Source organism: Falco peregrinus, chromosome 1 (genome assembly GCF_023634155.1).
Source record: "Falco peregrinus isolate bFalPer1 chromosome 1, bFalPer1.pri, whole genome shotgun sequence".
NCBI lineage: Eukaryota > Metazoa > Chordata > Aves > Falconiformes > Falconidae > Falco > Falco peregrinus.
In genome coordinates, this window is record NC_073721.1 from 112,691,570 (window position 1) to 112,713,210 (window position 21,641).

Genomic DNA, 21,641 nt, shown 5'->3' on the forward strand with positions numbered 1-21,641 from the left:
CTCATATAAAATTTTTTTAATAAACATTAGCAGACTAGAACAACTCCTTTCCCTTCCAGTCTTCCTTCTTTCCTTGATCCCAACAAAGCAATATATGCTAGAGTGGAGTATGTGGAGGAACACACACATCAGCTAGAGAATTGAGGAGGCACGGTATTTTCTCAATAAAGGGTCTCTTATCTCTCTAAGGTAAGGTCCTGACTCAAACCTTATTGAAATCAAGGATAAGACTGCTACTGGTCAACAGGTTGGAAAAAAAAAAAAGAAGAAATATGTGTCAGCAGTCTTAAATATCTGGTGCTCGAACTATCTGGTTCTGTGAACATAAAGTGCTTGGATGCCAGTAAGCTATGCTGGTAGCTCCCAAAGCGTCATCCCATTTTGATAAAATCAGTCCTTTGGCTTAGGGAGAAAAAAATGGTAAGAAGGGAAGAGGAACCCAAGTTGTAGTGCTAAGTTAGTGGCTCCTAAAAACGCAGCTCTGCAATTTCCCACTCTACAGGGTTTTCTGAAGCAACAGAATAACAATCACAGTAGAATATGATTGCATTCTGTACGAGCTGTAATTCCAATCCACCTTCTTTAAAATGTTAAAATGCCTGCTAGGAGATTCTGAATGGCAAATGGTTAAGAAGAATCTTTGGGATAGAGGCATTAATAGGTTTCCCATATCAATTATTGATAGTGTCAAATCAATGCAGCAGTTTCAGTCTCATTTAACCTCCCTATTATTTAATTTTAATGCTCTACGGTAATAGTCTGAGGCTGGACTCCTTTTTCAATACAATTCTGAACTATTGTATTCCAGACTGCTGCTATGGTGTTCATACAATGACAATGTAAGAATTTCTTCATATTGGTAAAGTCATACAGGAACATTCCTTTATCTTTTTGTTTTCATTTTAAGAAGAGATAATTGATGTATTAGGTTTATCCTGGAAATATGTTTAACTTAAGAAGTATGTGTGAAAATACACAGTGTAATCTGTTTCACAAATAACATGGTGAAAGGCTAAATGTTAACCCTGCTTGCAGATATTTCCAATGTACACAGCAGGCTGTGGGGGTTTTGTTCTGTATGTTTCTGAACAACATAGAGCTTATTAAAAAAGGGGGCATTATTTGCACTTCTGTGACTACTTTTCATTTCAGTGTAGACTAAAAGAAACATGACTCATTACCATACCCAGATTTACATTTTTGTCTAGAACTAGAATTTTTCATGGAAAAAAGTTTTGATGAATTTAAACTTAAACTTTTTTCTTAGTTGCTAAAGGGAAGGTTTTTCTTCCTCTCCTTTTAGTAAGTCCAAGGTATAAACGTTTCTTTTAAGGTAGTTTCACTGACACTTGGGTTGATTATAGAGGCGTTTTCCAAAACTGTTCTTGAGGAGAGCCTCATGACTTTTCTGAGATATTGGCAGTGTAGATTTAGGGCTGAATTTGCAGTTAGATTTTTCTGTACAGTTTGCATCCTGCCAGCACAGTAGTTCTATAGATACATGGGCTTTTTGTCTTGTGAAAACACTCACCTAGCTATCGACCTGCATGTTCAGATGTTTCTGGAGAAAGGTGTTAACAAAGAACCTGGAAAGTACTGAAATATTTCTGTGTGTAGAAACACTACCTTAGATGCCGACCAAGGCTTGCTTTGTAGCAATGTTTGTAGTAAAAAGTGTATGCCTGGCAATAAGGGCTTTCAACCTGACAGGATACGGTGGTTGGAGGAGTCCTTTTACTTATGTAACGCTTCTGTTTGATTCCATCTCTCTTGTTTTGGTTTTTTCCCTCTTTCTTCCTTGAAATAAATACTTTTTGTAATGTAATAGCTGTATTGCATCCTTTTTCTTCCTCCCCTTCTGTTTTTGATATGCAACCTCTAGGTTATCCTGGAAAATGATTTTATTTTTCATATTGGGAAAATAAATGTCATACTACTGGTAAATAGCGTGTTTCTGTCATGTAATCTTATCTTAGGTTTGTATCCTGTCTTCTTTCTGAGACTGAGTTCTTAGTAACTGGCTTGATAGAACAAAGGAGAGGCAGAAATTAGAGCTAACATGAAGCTGGAAAATGACAGAAAGGTGAAATGGATGCCCTTTAACAGGGGTGACCACATTCCCAGAAGATTCAAGCAAATACTGATTCTAAAATTATATCTTAACAGTTTAGTGTTGGTGCCTCATTAAAAGCCAGGGATTAATAGCAGCAATCTCCTTGTTACACATTAAAAGGATTTGGTTTAATTTTGGATTAGAGGCTACAAGGTGCCATTCTAGCAAAGTTATTCCCAAGGTATCAGTGAGGTGTAGTGGCATGGCTTAAAGACTGTGATTTCTTTAGCTGTCCCAGTTATACTTTACACACAAACACACCTGTATGGATTTTAAAATTGTGATGAACTGGTTCAATAATACTTTTAAACATATGTTATCATTGGAAGTGAAATTGTCTGGAAATGCTTGTTTGAAATGTTAAGGGTGGCAGTTGAAGTTACAGTCCACACTGCCTTTCTGGGGCTGAAGGTGTGGTTGGGTTCAGGTTAGTTCAAAGACATTAAGATCTGTGGATACTGATATTAGAGATTCAACCTGTAATCAAGACTTCCTTATATATTAGATGAGGATGATGTGCAATACTCTGCTTTGCTCTCCTGCAAGTATGCAGGAGTATGCAGCTTGTGCAGTGTGAGTAGCTGGAACAGGTTTGGTCATTATTCTCCTCCCTTTTGCACTACAGTACTACAGGTGTTTATAAGCATACAAGTGAGAACAACTGTCTTGAGAGCCTTAATTTATGAATTCATTAATTTGAGGAGAGGCATAGGATGAACTTATGGACACTTTAGTCCCCTCACTGGTTTTAGAATGTGGGGAAAAGGAGAGGACAATTTGGTTAGCTGTTTTATTGTTATCAGTTGCTTTTTGTTTAGGCTATCTCAGCTCATTAATACATCAATGTGTGATAGCATTTACTGCCAGGGTTTAACACAGAGGGGAAAAAAAGTACAGTTTTAGAATTCTAGTGTAAAAACTTAAGCACCTGACACAGTGTTACCCAGATTTTTCACTGAGTTCTTAACATCTTGAAGTGATGTCACCAGCCTGTATGATTTATTTGATAGTTTTATTTATTTATTTAGTGATACTTGTGATTTTTGGGGGGGGCAGACTAATTTTTTTCCCAACTGAGTTTAAGTATCAGGCTTTCAGCACTGTATACACCTTTGGCTGTTAATTAAAAATAAGCATACGAAACTAAAGTTTTAAGCAGTAGTAGTACAAAACTATGCCATTTCAGAATATTTTTTCAAATGCAAGGATATAGAAAAAGTGTGTTTTAGTTAGGCTTATTTTCATAACAAATCTGGCAGAAATTAAAAATAACAGCTGGCTTTAAGGAAAGCCATACTTCCAGTTTATCAGAAGAGTTAAATCTCTGGTAATTTACAAGAATGCCATTGCCAGTACGTTGCCTGAATTACAGTCTTTTTCTCTTTACTCTTTTATAACAGAATGAACTGGCACTTTTCCTTTGTGCCTGAAAGGGCCAAATGTGTTATGGATGGTATCGCTTCCTTTTACAGATGGAACTCAGTTCCATCTCAAACTTGATTGTTCCCTTAAACAATAGTCATTAATAGGAGGAAAATATCTGTGCAGACAGTGAGTGAGACTGAAGGAGGATCAAGGCTTTGCAGATGCTTCCATTCATGAGCTAAACTACCAGAGGTCCGTAGTTCAGCAGCAAATCTTTCTGATGCCTGGAGTGGTCAAGAAGACTCCAGAACTAATGTTTTGGTCCCTAGCTAACATACACCGTTGCATTTAAAAGAAAAGCAAAATAAGATAAAATTGAGTCTGATCCTTGGAGTTAGAGAAGGACCAATTACAGGCAAATACTTTGCAAGAAGCAAAATCCAACAAGTAGTCTCCTCCTCCACGGAGTGTATGTGGGGTTTGGTTCTTTTAATACTTTGTCTTTGGTTTTCTTCCAATTGTGCTGGATTTTATGAAGAGGATGACAGATGGCTTGTTCCTCATATGTAGCTCATAATTCTGTGAAGGCACATTCTGTAGTATGGTGCTGCTGTCTTCCTCTGATCACAGGATATTGGTAAAATTCAGTTTCCTCTTGATCTCTGCTGCTGCTGCTGCAGCTGTAGCAATGCCTCTACTGTGACAACTCGTTGCTTTCCAGAATTACTTACAATTTCTGATCTACTTGTACTCACTTGCAAAGTAAGTGCCTTTTCTGTGTAAGGGGTCCCATTAACTACAGTAATCCAAACAGGGACTTCAACATAGTTATAATAGTTCTTCCAATTTATTCTCTTTCTCCTTTTCTATTTTTAAAAATACTATTTTATTTAAACAGAGGAAATTTATTCATTGGGTGAAGTCAGGATGACACTTTGTGAATTTTCTTTTATGGTCTTGGTCTTACTCACTTCCCCACTGACCCGCAACACCACAGGTTCTGAGTTTTTGCAGAGCAGGCAGTGCCAGTGATGTGGAGTTACCTGATTATCCATGGCATTTTGCTGGAAACAGATACAATTTGGACCAAAAAATGTCAACAGGAATCTATAAGGAAAAGCCAAGCATTATAATCCCTTTCATCAACTGTAGCACCTATGTTCAGTATGTTCCTGCTGAATAATACATGTTCCTGCTGAATAATAGATGCGTTAATGAAGAGAAAGTTGAAAAGGATACTTTCAAAAGAAAAAAAAAAAAAAAAGGGAAGAGAACCTGAGGGAAGGAAAAAATATAGCTTCCTTGTTAATGGATTTAAGATTGTTGTAAACTGAGATATGGTCTCGGACGTAGAGAAGACAGCATTTGCTTGCAATTGAGCAAATGCAGAAAAAAATGCAGTCCCTCTGCCAAGAAATTCACAATTTAAGTAGGAAAAAAAGACCATAAACAGATTCAGAGAGGAGACTACAAGGACATTACTTAGACTGGTCCACATGTAGGGTCCTAGTCTAGCAGCCAACGGTTACTGAAATTTTTTTGAGTGCATCATGACACAGTGAATTGTAAGGACAGGTCAGATCAGGAACCTGAAAGCAGTCCTGGCTAGAATTTGGACTTCTCTGATGCTCATATTTTATATGGGCATATCCACTATTTTATATTCATATTTAGTGGTAACTGAAGATGTTCAGAGTGAATTGGGAGATTCTTGGTACTTTGGTGACTTCATTGGGAGGATGTTATATTGCCTTAAAATAATAATGCAAAGGAGGTGTTTGTCTCTTATCTAGAATGTAAGTTATAGTTTAAATCAGCCCTGTAGCCACACTTCTTGGTGAACTGGGAGCAGCATGTTCCCAACTCCTTGAGCAAAATACACGTCCTTTTAGATGACATTCAGAACTGTGTGCTTCCACATGCATTGATGTATAAGCTACTTCCTTAGCAGCTTACTAAAACCGTGGCATTTTAAATGCCTCAAGAGCTGTCATCTACCTGCCTCCTAGAAATCCTGTGTTATGAGACTTTACAGCTGTCTGGAGAGATTTTCCTTGTGTGTTTAGGGTTCCATACTTTAGTATGGAACTATGATCATTGTATGTTGTATGCCACAGTTGACTTTAGGATATTTTTTTTAATTAAAACTATTGATTTTAAATTGAAACACAACCTGATTCATAATTAAAAAATAAAAAGGGCAATAATATTTTACTTTGAAAGGTTTGGATTTTCCCATGCACTTTGTGTTTGTTCTGTTTGCATGGATATCTTTCTTAAAAAAGGAGCGCTCATTTGTAGGCTACAGGCTATACTGGTTAAAGATAGTTTTCAAATCCTGAATGTATCATTTTAAATAAGTAGGTTGATGTTTTTGTTTTGAAAAATGGTTAGGGCTATCCTCCTCTTCCCAGTGTAGTTGAATAGCTGTTGCGGCATCAGAGGCTACCTTTCATACCTGTTGATCATCTTGTCACTTTCTTCTCTGAAGGAAGTTAATTGACTCACTTGGCTTGAAAGGAAAGCATGGATATGTGTTAAGGATATTAATAAACCTACTGAAATGCATCAGGTGTTGAATAGCAGGTGTACAAACCAACCCTTGTCCAGCAGCAGTGGTTCCAGGTGAGGTTGGGACCCTTTGCTGACTGACAGTCTCTGGCACTGGCTCTTTCTTAGATACCCTTTTGTTTATGTACTAGCTTTATTATCTTATCTCCACAGATTTTAGGGCCTATCAATGTAAAATGTGCTGCACTGATAAAGCTCTGAAGAGCAAAGAATGAAACAGAAAGTGGGGGTGGGATGAAGGGCTGGAAAACTGAAGAGCCTCTTCGTGGAGATCTACCTGAATTGTCTTTTGCCTGAGGAAGAAACCCAAAACGCTGATAGATTCTGGATGTTTTTGACGGACAAAATTATTTTCTTTGTGAAAGGATCTTTGCTGTAGCATTTGGTGTGAGGAGAGTGGCAGGAGCCGTGTCCCTGCCCTTGGGTGGGTAGGTGACGGCACAGGCATCCCTTTTGCTAGCACTGTATTGCCTCCCGTACTTGCCTGTTCCTTGCTAATATATTTCCATTTAGCAACCTCACCTGGACTTCCCATGCTAGAGCTAAAGCCTCTTCCTGCTTTTTCTGTTCTTATGGATTAATGGCAGTCATAGCTCCCTGTCCTCTCTAATATCGCCCTTGTATATTTGTAAGGCTGTCACTTCTCTCTCTGGTTCCTTTCCCGGGGCTGATCAGGTCCCAGCTCTTTCAGTCTTTCCTTACAGGTCAGGTTCTGTTTTCTCCTGAAATGTCTCATTTTTATGCCTCACATTTTAAAAATAATAGTTCTAGGTCAAACAACACATTGAAAATTTTAAGGGTGAATGTAAGAAATCACTGTGCTTGTGGTAGCACATTCAGAACCCTTTCACAGTACAGTTATGAAAAACTTTACCCATATTGCTCCATTTGTGTGACATTCACCTCTGAAGTGTATGTACTAAGCAGAACTTGAGCTCTGAAATACTTTATTTAATTGTTACTATCATCTGGGAAACTCAGCAAAGGTCCACCCATTAAATAACAGCTCCAGCTCTGCATATTCCAGTTGCTTTAATGGAAATGGGGAGAGTAGCGATGTGTCTGTAGACTTGCCATGTGCCTGGATCTGCCAGTACTCACATAAAGGTTATTCCCAACTCAGATCCAGACCAGTGTGCGATATTTGAGTAGCAAATCATTCAGAAATATGTGTTGATACAGCAAAAAGGCATGGCAGAACTCCTTTCATAATCTGTTTTAAGCCTCGCTCCTGCAAGGACTGAGAAATCACACTAAACTTCAGGAAAACGTGCAAGTTGGCTTTGGTACTAAAAATGAACACATGTATATTTGTTGCATTTTGAAATACTGTTTCAAGAGAGAGCGCATCATGAAAATTAGATCAAGAAGAGAAAATTCAAGATTAAGGTTGTCATGTGCTGTCCTGAAATCAATTTCTTTGGAAAAAGACATAGCTGTTCTTTAACATACAAGTTTGTTTTTCTCAAGTGAAACCTCTTCACCTGCGAATTAAAAAAAAAAAAAAAAAAAAAAAAAGGAAAAGGTTCTTGGTTTCATTTGAAGGGTTAGGGCTATTGTGTAATTCTCAATAGCATTAACACCTAAGTTCTACAAATGGCATTATGCACTTTTGTTCTTTCCACCTGAGCAGTTTATCTATCTGAGTGGCCATTATCTCTTGAGAAGCACTTGAGTGGTCAGTATGGCGCATTGAAGTTTCTCAATATTTGCTGTATTCTGGTTAGATGAAACCCAATTCTGCGCTACTTTTTCAGTTTCAGTTCAGGGGTTTTATCTTCCATTCTTCCAGTTTATTTATTATACAGTTGCAGTCCAGTCTTGGGCTAGTCTCAGCTGTGATGGAAACAGCAAGCGTTAACGATAATAAACATGTAGGTCATTGGAATTTCTTTTGCCTCCTAAGAAAGCTCATTCAGAAATTCACTTAATGACACAAAGCATGTGAGTAGAAAGTGCAGCATGTCAGGGAACAAGTCGCCTGGACTTGTGTTTGAATGAGCTGCTGGACTTCATTTCGGGAGTGAATGAAGTAGGTTTGTTGTGTTTCCTTTTTGTTTGTTTGTTTCTCTCTCTTTTATTTTGTTTTTATTGAGTGAAGGACTGCTGCTGTATTTAAAAAAACAAACAAAAGGTGTGAAGGTTGAGCTGCATGAGCTTTACGTACTTTAATAGTTAAATCTATGCAAACCTGTTTAGGTGCATAATATTTTTTTGCATGCATTCAGGATGGTATTTATTCTGTGTATGGTGCAGGAGACACCAGCAGTGTTTCTGTAAGATTTAATCAGCATGTGTCTGCAAGTAATCATTTGGGTTTTGAGCTTGTGGGTGTTTGCTTCAATGCTAGATGAGGGAACTCATACCAGAACTGAACTCTGACTTCTGTCTGCGTAGGTAAGTTTATTGGACAGCACTATGCCATCAAAGGTATTCATACTGAGAAGTAACTATACAAGCACATGTTACTGTCACGTAAATTGCAGGAATTATAAAAGTAAATACAGTTTCTAGCTGTTGTTTCCTTCTTCTGCAAGCAGTGTTTGGTATCTTGCAAGTTAAAAAGGGTGGGAGCATCAGCTTCTTGGAGTAGCATTAATTGTTTTCTTTTGGCTATAAATCTGGGAACAAAATGATTAAATAGCCTGGAGAAGAGGGGGAAAACTCAAATAAAAAGGCACTTACATTTATTGCGTTTTGCAGGGTTGTTTTTGGGAACAACGTATGTCTCTTGAGACTTTGTTTCTTATCCATTTTATAGAGCTCTGGCCTCTTAACAGCACTGCTTTAATGACTTGTTCTTGGGGTTCTGAGTTGGTATCAGCGCTTGCCATGAAAACAAGCCTGTTACAAAGAGGTCAGGTTTCACGAGACAGCAATAGACTTGTAAAAACAGATTTTACTGGAACAAATAAAGTCAGAATTAAGAAGAAACCAGAGATTTGCGTAAAGAAACAAGATACAGAAGGAGCAAGTATTGAGCTAAACTGATAAACAGTGTATAAATTTAGATGGGAGATAAGCAGGAATTTTTTGTTTTGAAAACCACGCTTAGTGATGTCAATGAGTTTTTCTGAAGATTTTGTGCATTTCTCCATAGTTCTGACTTTTGCTATCTTTAAAGATTAATTTTCTGAGGAAATACATTGTTCCTGCACAGCTGGCAAAATGTTCTTTAAATATCAGCTTCGATTAACAACCTGCATTGGATTTTCTAAATAGTATAGCTGAGTCTTTTCCTGCTTGCTATCATGATGACATTTTGTGCTCCGTGAAATACTAATTTTCCTCAGTTTCTTCTGTAGTTCTTGAGAGTCTCACTTCTGTCTTTAATTTTCAGCTGTGATGTGCTGGATGCATGGAGATAACTTTTTTACATACATAAATGAAAACCAAATATTGTTGTTTCTGTTGTCTCACTCTGTCCCTTTAAAATAATTGTACCAATATAAGAAAATTCTGGATGTGATTTTATCGTTCCTATGGAGATCAAACTTTTAAAGGTGTGTAAGAGCTTTGCTTTGATAAGACTGTATAATTACCTTTTTCCCTTGTTAAAATGGTCCTTTCTTATGCCACTGTGTGGTGCAGCTTTGCTATGTGATAGCTTTGAAACTCATGTTACATTGATTTGTGGTGTTCTTATTATCTATGCCTTTGTTACATTCCTAGAGATTTTATAGTGAAAGCTAAGCAGACTTGCCTGGTTTGCTACATCATACGTTCAGTAAATAAATGACGAATGCAAAGCACTGTGTTTCTTGTTAGAAAATCTGTTAAGAATAGCACTAGGGATATAGTATTCTGACTCCAGGTGAGCACATGTCATCAGTGTAGGGAGGAATTAGAACGGAGAAGGAGGGAAGGGAGGAAGACGGACAAGCCTGGATGCCTTCCTGCCCGCCCCGGCCCCTTCCGTGGTGGAAACCACAGGAGAGTCAGGTTGCATCACATGCAGCAGAAAGCAAATCCCGAAAATTTAGAGTTATGGGAACAACCCAGGCTATGTGCAGATTATTTGACTTGTACTGAATCTTCCTGTTCTGTGAAGTCGAACTTCTGTAGGTAGGCAAAGAACTATTAAGTCTCTTTTTTATTCTTCTAATGATTTCTTAGCAATTGAAAGAAAACCTGTTTAAGAAGAGAACTTTTTTCCTGTCTCCCCCATAGGTTTTAAATGTAAGACTTCTGTTGTAATGTCTTTATGCAAGTTGTGGGATTTGTTTTGCTTGTTTGTTCTTGAACCTGGTACTGCTCAAAAGTGAAAGAAAGAACAAAAAGTGGAACGTAGAGAACTGGGTTAAATTCTGCTGGTGAGAGAGGGTAGTTCCCTCTGAGGTGAAGGTGTGTAGGGAGCAGACTTCAGGGTGTGCTGGGGCTGTGGGAACCCACTGGTCATAAAAACAGATACCAGGAGCATCTCTGCTTGCGCCCTGGGAGTCTGGATCACGTTTGAGGGGCCAGACCTAGTTTCCGATGGCCACGGTGTTTGCATCATGCAGCTACAATGGCTTTCAGGTGATTTTGCTGTACAAGTTGGTTCCGTTGTTTTGTTAATCACATTTTTCGGGAAGTCTGTTCACAAAGCTGCAATACGTTCACTCTGCTGGTGTATTTAGGAGCACTCATTCCTGCAGTGCTGATGCAACTACAGAAACGCAGTGCAAATAAAAAAAAAAAAAAAAAAAAAAAAAAAAGATTTATCCTGATCTAGGAAGTGAAATCGGTATACTAGTAATAGGAATCTTTAAGCTATGTAGTTAGGCCCATGTTAGGAATTAAATTTGTGCATGGAGGAAAAAGCAACCAGGTAATGTTGTATCTCCTTCATACTCCAATATCAATCTATTGATGCTATGCAACAGTACTAAAATGTCGAGGGGGAGGAACATTCATTAGAGTGCTTCGTGTGCATCAGTACTGGATGTGTCTTCTATGCAGAAGGGCATTGCGATCATGGTAAATAGGATGAAACCCATTTCGATTAATAAACAAGTAAAACAGGAATTCTTTGAACACAAAACTTGAATGTCAAGGGATGAGTAACTTACTAATATTGATTTATCTATTGAAATCATGTTTCTGTATAATTTATACAAGAGTATAAATTTATTTGAAATCTGATTTTTTTTTTTAAAAAAACAAATCAGTACCATTGAGTTTATGCAGAGATGGTTCACTCTGCAGTTACAGGGGGTGGAAATGTGTGTGGAATTGTTCTGTGAGTTACCCAAAAGGAGCTGCCTCTGAAGAGTTGTTCTTTCTGTTAGTTTTGTTGTAAGTAGCAGTAGATAAGCAATTAGTCTTGCATTCCTTTCCCTTTTGGCTTTTATTTTCTGAAAAATCCAACTACTGATCAATTTCTTAGGTGTCTGTTAGTTGTAAGGTATATAATGATCTGCCACTTCGATTGTCTCAATTCTGTGAACTCCTGAAGTTGTACATGCTCAAAATTATATTGACACTGTGTGCGTCAGGCATCTACTTGGTGACCGCTCGGACTCTTGGGATGGAAGTGGTTTTACGTGATTAAACTTATATTAAGATCTTTTTTGGGTTTATTCCCTTTTCTTATCAAACATGAACTTGTGCAACTCTGCAGGTGCTTTTACGAAAGTGAGTATTATTGAAAGACTAAAATATGATTGTCAGGAACTGAATGTTGTTTTGGAAATTTTCTATTGCAGTCAATTTTTATTTTTTTTTAAGCATAGTGGGGCCAATCCTAAACTAGTTGAATTGACATGAATTTCATTAGTTAATGAATATGCTTGCCAGCTGCATGCCAGTCAGTTTGTATGCTTAGTTCTATTTGAGAATGTCATATTCATTGAAACATTATTATACTGAATTAGGTTAAAGCAAAGTTATTTTAAGTAAACCTTTGAACAATGAGACTGTGCTGTTGTGTGAAGTTGATAAGGTAATTAGACTCATCTTCTTTTGCTTTGCATGTAGAAAAGAGGACTATTTGAAGTATTTCTGGGTATTTTTGCAAGTTGATCTATGATCTGGAGCCAGGAATTTTTACTTGCTTTAGTCCTTTTAATTCTGTGTTCTCTTATTTTTAGCCATTTCTGCATTTGAAGTCCAGCCACTTTCAACTGAGGTCCAAGAAGGTGGAGTAGCTCGATTTGCCTGTAAGATAACAGCAAATCCTCCTGCCACTGTGACATGGGAAGTGAATCGAACAACTTTACCTTTAGTCATGGACAGGTATGTAGAGTTAGACATTTTAGAATGTAATTTATTTTCTGTGATAATTTTGAGCTTGCTACAAGAAGAAAATCTGAATACTTGCAATGCCGTTACATAAAAAAGGTTCCATGTGTATAGTATGTCTAAAATAGCTAGTAATAGTTAATCAACTTTAAATAAGTGTTAGGAGCGCAGACCAGAGTCACCTGCTATTGTCTACACAGTAATCACTGATGTATGAATTGTTACTGGTGGATTCTGTATGCAAGTCATCCTTGGGAATGGGAGTTGCTGCGGGATGCAGAATAATTGGACTTTGGCTGTGGGGGTGGTTTGAACTAGCAGGATTGCTTTCACAGAAGAATTGATGCTGGACCTGATTTTCTTTAGAGGGCCAATACAGAATTATGTGTACATAAAATTGAGTTAAAACATTTTGCACTAGAGAAATTCTGCACAGGGGGACTTCTCTTGAATTTATTAACTTGAAGCATGCAGCCTGCTCCCTGCTAGATTCTTTCCCTGTCCCGATTGTATTCTTGAACATACTTCCATCTTTCTCAACATGTAACTTTTGTTGTATGTCTAAGGTACGTAGCCTGCAAAGGGAGGTAAAAAGAGAAACATGAAAATTCAAACCATAGGAGGGTTTCTGGGAACTGTACACCAGTTATGCCAGTATATCAGAAATTGCGGCCAAAAATCAGCCAGTCTGAATAGTGTGGATGCAGTAGTTGGCTAAAGGAGGTTGGGATGGTTGCTTCTGAGGGTGAGAAAGATCTGCTTGTTGAAAGTGAATTCCTCTGCTCTCATCCTGGTGCTGGGGGTAATCTCACCTGTAGTTCACAAATGTGGCGTGAGTCATGTATAGAGAATGTTTTTGAGTCTCCAGCATGCTGTTCCCAGGTCAGTGTAGCAATGGCTGTCTGTAAATCAAGTAGTTAATGCCATGATGGTGTTCACAGGTTGCACGTTTATTTAAATTTCTTTTTTTTTTATTTCTGTGACAGGATAACTGCTCTACCTACGGGAGTTCTTCAGATCTACGGAGTTGAACTGAAGGATGCTGGGAATTACCGATGTGTTGCCACAACGATAGCCAATAGACGTAAAAGCAGTGAGGCAGTGCTGAGTGTTATTCCAGGTACTTGCACCATATGAGATTTTTTTTTTTAATGGCATTATATTCTTTTCTTACATTATAGCAAAGACACATGCATTGAAGAGCTGTAACTGTCCTCTGAACCACTTGCCCAAATAATAATTTTGCTTGCTTGTATCTTGTGGCTAAAATACTGTTCAGTGTAAGTTTCCACAATTACTGAATAAGGCTTTAGTGTAAATTTAATTTTAAGGATCCTTTAAAAAAGAAATCACATTTTGTGTCATATTTAATTGAGGTTTTGGTGACTTGTTCTCACTTTCTTTGATGTTTTTTTAAAATATTTTTTTCCCTCCAAAGCCTCAGACTTGAAGCCTTTTCACAAGCCATCTATAATAGCTGGTCCTCAAAACATTACGGCATCTCTTCATCAAACTGTCATACTGGAGTGTGTAGCCACAGGGAATCCAAAGCCAATCATCTCATGGAGCCGGTTAGGTAAGTCTTAAAATTGCAGCACATGACCTTCAGCCTGTGGAGAGGAAGTGAAACCGGAAAGAAAGGATTTCAGCAATTAGGTTACTGTTCTGAGGCTTCGTGTAGTAAGTAACGATTAGTAGGTTAGGGTAGGATAGGTGAAACGCTTTTAGTTGCATGTTGCCATACTGTTGTTAAGAAGCCCTGAGGTTTTCTGAGGCTTTGGACTCCCTGCTTCTGCTGTCAATCCTGCACTGCCCCCAGCACGGGGTGGGCAAGGTGCTGGGTAGGGTGGTGACATCCAGGGGTCTGTGACTCAGACTAGAATCAGTAGTGAGTTAGGGCAGGTTGGGGTGGTTGTATCCTACGAAACAATCCTGTGAATGTTTCTCCTTCTTCCGAGATGCACTCTGTGAATGTGGTTTGGACCTTGTGTTAAGGGGCTGTTTGCACTATAAATAGGTATAGTCAAACCCCAAGTAGTCTGCCTGGAAGGGGAAAAGAGAGGGAATGCAATAATAACAATAATATTTATCAGTGCATCACATTTTCCCATGAAAGCTACCTCTGGTTTTATTCTGACGTGTACTTAAATGTGAAAGTCAGGACTGTACCTGTGGAAGCAAATCATGAAAAGTTTTCCTGCATTTTTGTTTCTGAAAGAGGGAGAAATAAACGTATCTTTCCTGGTTGACTTACAGACAAACAAGTAAGACAAAAGTTACCTAACAGTCATAGAGCATTTGTTGTGAAAATAGAAGAAAATATACAGGAATCAAATATACTCATTTTATCCCCCGCATAATTCAGAGGGTGCTAAATGATCTCTGTTTGTAAAGATGATGTAGATATTGGTAATGACAAACTGAGTCATAGTGCCAGGGCAACTGGGGACACTAACTGGGAAAAAGGCATTAATTTTTTAGCTTTGATGGTGAATTTCAGATATAAACCATTTACCAATTGATGAGACCCAGCTATCTGCATGGTTAGCTAACTAGTGAAAAGCAAAGCAAATGCAAAATGGAAACCTCTGAAAGCTCATCAGTGATTTCCCTTTGTATGCTTTGACTTCTGACTCTAATCTACACCCTTACTGCCTAGGCCACTCTGTTTAGATAAGTTATGTAGCTACATTGAACAGCCTTGTAACCATGCTTCTCCTGCTCTCTCAAACAGACCATAAGTCCATTGACGTCTTCAATACCCGTGTCCTTGGCAATGGCAACCTCATGATCTCTGATGTAAAGGTGCAGCATGCAGGCGTGTATGCCTGTCGAGCCACTATTCCAGGCACACGAAACTTCACGGTAGCAATGGCAACTCTCACTGTGCTGGGTGAGCCTGCTTTGACTTCCACAGTGTGTTTCAACATCCCACGTCTGCCTGTCTGTCTTGACCAGTGCTATGTGCTGGGCTGAATTTTTATCTCGAGCGTAGTGCACTAAGGGCTGTAGGGACTGCAGAGATGAAATGTTTCACAGAACTGTGGCTGCTGCCTTCTGTCTGTTGGCTTAGTTGAGAAGTGTGAGATACTCAACATCAGAATTGCAAACTAGCAATTCAGTTGCACTTGGAGTTGCCCAGGTGCAGTGTTTGCTGTGAGAAGACAGGCTTTCAGCACAGAAAAGAATTGCATAACAAAGTAAAAATATGTCATATGTATGTATGCTTCGTGAGCAGTATGTCATAGGCTGGAGTTTGATTTATTTATAATCCTAAACACATGAACAAAAAATGTGTAGAAACGTTGCTATCTCTGCAGCTAGTATGTACCTTTAAACAAATGTACTTTGTTTACATGGAACATCCTTTCTGTGTGGGTATATGTATTTGAGTGCCCTGAGGGGAGAGGTTTGTGTGTGGAAAATTTATTATTGTTTTGGCTGTCGTTGCATTTGTAGGGGCTTAGTTTTTTATTTTTTTTTCTCTTCCCCCCCCCCCCCCTCCTTGTTATTTTTCTGTAGCTCCACCTTCATTTGTGGAATGGCCGGAAAGTTTAACAAGGCCTAGAGCTGGTACTGCTCGTTTTGCTTGTCAGGCAGAAGGAAATCCGGCCCCCAAAATTTCGTGGTTAAAAAATGGAAGGAGAATACACTCCAATGGTAGAATAAAAATGTACAACAGGTATGATTACAGTTGCTATATGAGAGCTGTGCCGGTCATGTATTTCCAAAGGATGAAATTCCAGTCACTAAATATAGCCAAGCAAGATATAACTCAAGTAAACACGAAATCTGACATGAAATGTGGTTCTGGACGTTTCCTTGGCAGAAGGAATGCAGATTAGTCAATACCTAACATCCTCAGCAAAGCCTTTGTGATCACTGCCTTACCTGGGGGGGGAACTGAAGGCTTTCACCACAGAGTTGCTCTAGGTTTACAGCAGTGTAGCAGAGACCAGGATTGTGCTAGTTGTTTGAGGTTCTATTTCACTACTTCTGTGGAGTGAGGAGCTCATATAAAGAGTTGGTTAAGGAATTACAACCCTAAGGCTCTGCTTTTTGCACATGGGGAATAGATTTACAGGTTTGTTTTCACTGTGCCTGGCTTTGCAGGCATAAACGTAAACGTGGCAGGTTTTGAGGAACACTTCAAGTTGCTAAGTTTCACAGCTGCACATCCACTTCTAACAGAAGAGTTTGTGGCACATATGGCAATTATGCTAAACTCATGGATGATAGAATCATAGAGTCATTTAGGTTGGAAGAGACCTTTAAGATCATCGAGTCCAACCGTTAACCCAGGACTGCCAAGTCCACCACTAAACCATGACTCCAAGCACCACATCTACATGTTTTTTGAACACTGTTGTTGCATTATTAGAGCTATGTTTATCCAAGATGTGAGCTTTTTTCCCCCTTTTTCTTCCTTTTGGATTCAGTAAATTGGTGATTAACCAGATCATCCCTGAAGACGATGCCATTTATCAGTGCATGGCAGAGAATAGCCAGGGCTCTATTCTCTCCAGGGCCAGGCTTACTGTAGTTATGTCAGAAGACAGACCCAGTGCACCTTACAATGTCCACGCTGAAACGATGTCAAGCTCGGCAATCCTGCTGGCGTGGGAGAGGCCACTGTATAATTCAGACAAAGTGATTGCATACTCTGTGCATTACATGAAAGCAGAAGGTAAGCAGTTTGATTTAAATACTATTTAAGTACTTGTATGTGGTAAGAACTTGAATGTCCTTGAAAGACTGTTGAATTTGAATGGTTCATAACCAGGGCTGCATTGGAGCATACCAGCATATAAATGCATGTTGTAAAAAACAGGCACGCTTGGGGAAAAATGCTTTTGCCACATCATCTCATTTGTGGGACTGAGTGTTCTTCCAACACACCCTTGTCTGATTGTGCCAGTGAGCAGATTTTGAAGTTAGGAATGGACTTTAAAACCTGGGGCCTCCATACTGCTGTCTGGGTTCCCCCTGTCCTCAGCAGGAGCTTCTGCCTGCTCAATTCCACATGTGTGCTTCGCAGGGAAGGATGGACATACAACAGAATCCTGGAGGCTTACAGAGTTGGACTTTTCACCAGAGACAACTCTTGTCCAGATCCCCAAATTGTTGTGACTTTACTGGCTTGCATGTATTTTGGAGTAGAATAATTGATACTTCATTGTAATTAAGCCAATCTTCTTCTAGAACAAATACTGGCTGAATGGTAAAATCCGTTTTTCTTTCACCCCTTGATCTCCTGTAATAAGAAAAGTATACTCAAACTCTAAAATATGCTGAAATAGCCACGAATGGGTTTATCCTTGTCTCTGAAACAATACATAAATTCCTATATAAAAGGGAATGGATAGTTGGAATAAAAATGAGTAACTAGACCTTTAAAAAACCCTTAGTACTGTGTAATTGCTTTGTTAATGTGATCTTTAAGGTGGTGGAAAACAGGCATTTTTCATAAGCAGGAGATGTGATTGCCAAACGACTTGAAAATTTATTAGCTGCATGGCTTAAACCAAGTTGCGATGCAGCTCTGTTTTCTAGGAGTGATTTTGTTTTCCATTTCTATTCAGTAAGTGGTTTATTCAGGGACAGGGCTGCAGATGCTCAGCTCTGTGTGGAATACCAGTCTGCCATCTGCTAAGCAGAGGCAGAGGACAGGAAGGACAGCTTAATTACTCTAATACTGATGCAGGAATAGTGCTTTTGCTTTTGCAAATGGGATATTTCAGGACACAAGAGAATTTTGTCTGAAGAAAGGAAGGAAAGAGTTTTAAAAGATAATGAGGACAAGAGGTGCGGGAAATTACCCCCTACACTTTCAGTCACTGAGGTATTGTGCTCACAACCCCCTCTTAAAGCTAATATGAATAAAGTCACGCTAGATAAGTTATCTGGGTAATTGTATGTCCGGTGCCAGTGTGGAGAGCAGAGACCCGATTACTTCAAAGAAAACTGGAAAACTGTCCTTAGGGAAGTGTGTATTTGTGCAGGAAATACTCTTGCACAGTAGTGAAAGGAGGTATCTTCTGAAATGTGTTTTCTGCAAAATTGTTTTGCAATCCCTGCTTTGTTTGCTTGCTTATCCAAAGGCTCTATCTTGTGAAATGAGATTGGTTTAAAACCAAAACAAACTCCAAACAAACAAAAAACTCAGATTTACTTGAAATTGCTTTCTCAGATGCTCATTTTTTCATCTTTCTAGACTGGTTCGTGATGTTTGCTTAATATAATGCTGTTGTGCATCCTTTTGCATTAGTAAAGAAATCCACAGCAGGGAAAATGGGGAGGGCTGTGTTGAGTAATTACAGTGGTAGGAATCAAAGTGTAGGTGATCTGCATGCGTTTTTTCCTTGGTAGCATGATTGGGTAGTACATGAAGATCTGCATGAGGGCATAGAACCACTTTTGTCTCATTTTGTAGAAAAAATGTTGAGCTTCAATAGCTAGTGGACTGCACTTTGGTAAAAATAATTGTGTTCTAGGTGATAGTTGGTAAATCTTTCTGAGGATGTGTCCCATGTGTCAGAGGCGTTATTAAAAACCTAGAAAATGCCTTTGTAGAAAGTATCGCATCAGCCATCTCTCTAATGTAAATTTAGAAGCAACTATATTTAAAGAAAAGTAAATTAAATATTAAGGAAAATCGTTTGATGACATTCACACTATTCCAGGTACGTAGAGGTGCTAACATAGGCTTTTGACGTCAACACCTTATTTACTCTGTAAGAATTCTGGATAATTATGCATTAATGTAAATAGTTTGTATGAGTTTATTGCTTTCATTATTCCTTTCAACCTGCCTTTCCCCAGTCTGCCCTCACACACTGTTTCAGACCCTAATGAAGATTAAAAATTATCTCTGATGTATCTGACTTAACTAGAAGTATACCTTCCTTGCTTTAAGCTTCTCATGTGTAACTTTTTACTTAATACATTTACGTTCATGTATTGCCCTCTTGTTTTAGTTAGGAACCACATTTGTCAATGTGAGTAAAGAACATTTTATTCCTAAAGAAAAACAGTGCTTGCTAAGTCTCCTAAGTCGTGCTAATGATTCCATAAACCTTAAACAGAAAGGAAAGCTGGATAATACGCTAATCATATGCAGTTTTGTGAAGTTATTTTTTCTGTAGACCTCACAATGTGGTAGCTAGTACTTTGAATACAAAAGATACTATCACTCATTGTTTAATTTCACAACTTGAGTATTCTGATGTTTCACTGTAAAAACAGGTTCAGGTCCTCTTCCCTACTTTACAAAAAAAAGAAAAAGAAAAAAGAAAAGTTAGTGTTTTAATCGAGTTAGTTGAAGAAACTAACAGGTGGGTTTTTGTGATTTTTTGTTTCTTTAAGCAGAATATTTTACATTCAAATCGGGGTCACAGTAGCAAGAAGAATAAGGGTCTGATGAGCATGCATGTTGGAGTGTGTTAATTCCTTGTTAGTGATTTAGAAAAGGCACAAAGGGAACACTGATTGTGGTGGAAGGCCAGCCTTGTTCTCTATTATGGCTGTTTCATTAGGGCCTCTGCATGAGGCCTAGCAATCCATTCAATGAGAGAACAAGTCCTTTTAATTTGAGCTCAAGGATCTTGTTTAGCAGGTCAGAAATCGTGCCTTGCAATTCCTAATTAACAAGCCATTAACTAGTCTGTTGTGAGATGCTCGTAATCTTGTCTAATTAAAATGCTATCAAGTTAATTCATAAATGTGGGAAAACTTAATGGTGGAATTTGCCTTCTTTTTTGTTTATAAAATCAGTTGTGAAGAGGAGGAGCTGGCTCTTACAGAGTTTTGATTAAGTTGACATGCACTTGGTGTGAATTGTTCATTAACACAGCAGCTTTCACCATGCTTATTCCACTTTATAGCCTTCCTCTATAGGAATAAAGCCCAACAAAGACAAGGACTGCTGCATGCATTGCTATGCGTATTTTAATGTGAATTGCTGAGAATTCCCCCCCCCCCCCTTTTTTTTTTTTAACAACTCGCTAAGGAGCCGAGCATTTTTGAAGCTCATTCTCGTCTGTTCTTATTGGCCTTTCTCCAAACTAAAGAAAAAAACGTGTCAATCAAATGTAATAGAATTTGCAGGGCTAAAATGAGATCCTTTTGCTGAATAAATTCTTTCTGTTTGTTTCTTTTTTTTGGGGGGTGTTTGTTTTGTTTTTGGTGGAGTGGAGCCCTCGCATTCCTCTCAGTCTGCTATAGAAAGGTTCTGTAAATAGGTTTTGAAAAAACCTCCCTGACTCTAAACAAATAGATTTAGAAGCTCGGTATGAATGATAAGGCTATTAGAGGTTGTCTGTTGTGTTACTGTACATTCGGCACAGTTTGTTGTGATTAATTCTAAATAGGGTTTAGAATTACATTCAGCATCCCTAATTCAGGAAAATCCTGGAACACCACAATCTACACCACAGCAAGACACAGTTACTTCTGTGCATAAAAGAACTTTCACTTAGTATACTGAGTGGAAAAAATAGAGGTAGGTTGGGGAAGAGCATGAAATAACTTTGTAAGATCTTAAAGCAAAGATGTCATGATGTTTAGGCATTGTCAGGAGTTTTCGTTTCTCTAACCATTGTTTTATGCCAGGTTTAAATAACGAAGAGTACCAAGTGGTCATTGGAAATGATACAACCCATTATATTATTGATGACTTGGAACCAGCCAGCAACTACACCTTCTATATTGTCGCTTATATGCCTCTGGGAGCCAGTCAGATGTCGGATCATGTGACTCAGCACACCCTTGAAGATGGTAAGACAAATTCCACTGATGTAGATGAATATTTTTATTTGCACTGAACAGGAATGTGCAAGCTGGTGCTAACAGCTCTTGAAGATCCCAAATTTCCATTGACATCAGTGTGGTTTCTGAATACGCACAATGTAACACTAGCCGGCTAACGAGAGCAGTGAGAATAAAATAACATTCTGACAGGGCAACATTGTATATTACATGGTGTCTTTTTTCATTAAATCATGTAAATAACTATTCTAGATCTTTAAGAACTTCCTCAGTGTTGAGAATTTGATGATAGTGTACGATTTAGTCTTTATGACTGTCTCTCAGGCATCTGAAACGTGAATCAAACTGCATACCCACTGCATCTTCTGCAAATTTTGGAGGAAAATGTGAAATGAAAATTGGCTATAAAAAAAAAAAAGGCTTTTGTTTGGTGCGGTTTTTTTCTTTTCTTTTTTTTTTTTGTCTTTGTGCTTGTTAGTAGAATAGAATTTCATAAAAGTCTCTACTGACTTATTTCTGTGCAGTGATTTAACTAATCTGAATGTCATGGCAACAACAGACTATTTAGTATAGTTCATTAGAACTGATTAATAAATTCTGACAG

The 21,641-nt window shown here is 38.4% G+C and overlaps 1 protein-coding gene across 1 annotated transcript in view; it reads left to right on the forward strand.

The window, feature by feature from the left end:
• Positions 1–21,641, forward strand: part of PRTG (protogenin) — a 90,512-nt gene that overhangs the window by 24,706 nt on the left and 44,165 nt on the right. The window contains 7 exon segments of the mRNA XM_055793827.1: positions 12,121–12,265; positions 13,258–13,391; positions 13,710–13,847; positions 15,006–15,164; positions 15,794–15,953; positions 16,711–16,958; positions 20,882–21,046. Coding sequence (XP_055649802.1) covers positions 12,121–12,265; positions 13,258–13,391; positions 13,710–13,847; positions 15,006–15,164; positions 15,794–15,953; positions 16,711–16,958; positions 20,882–21,046 — 1,149 coding nt within the window.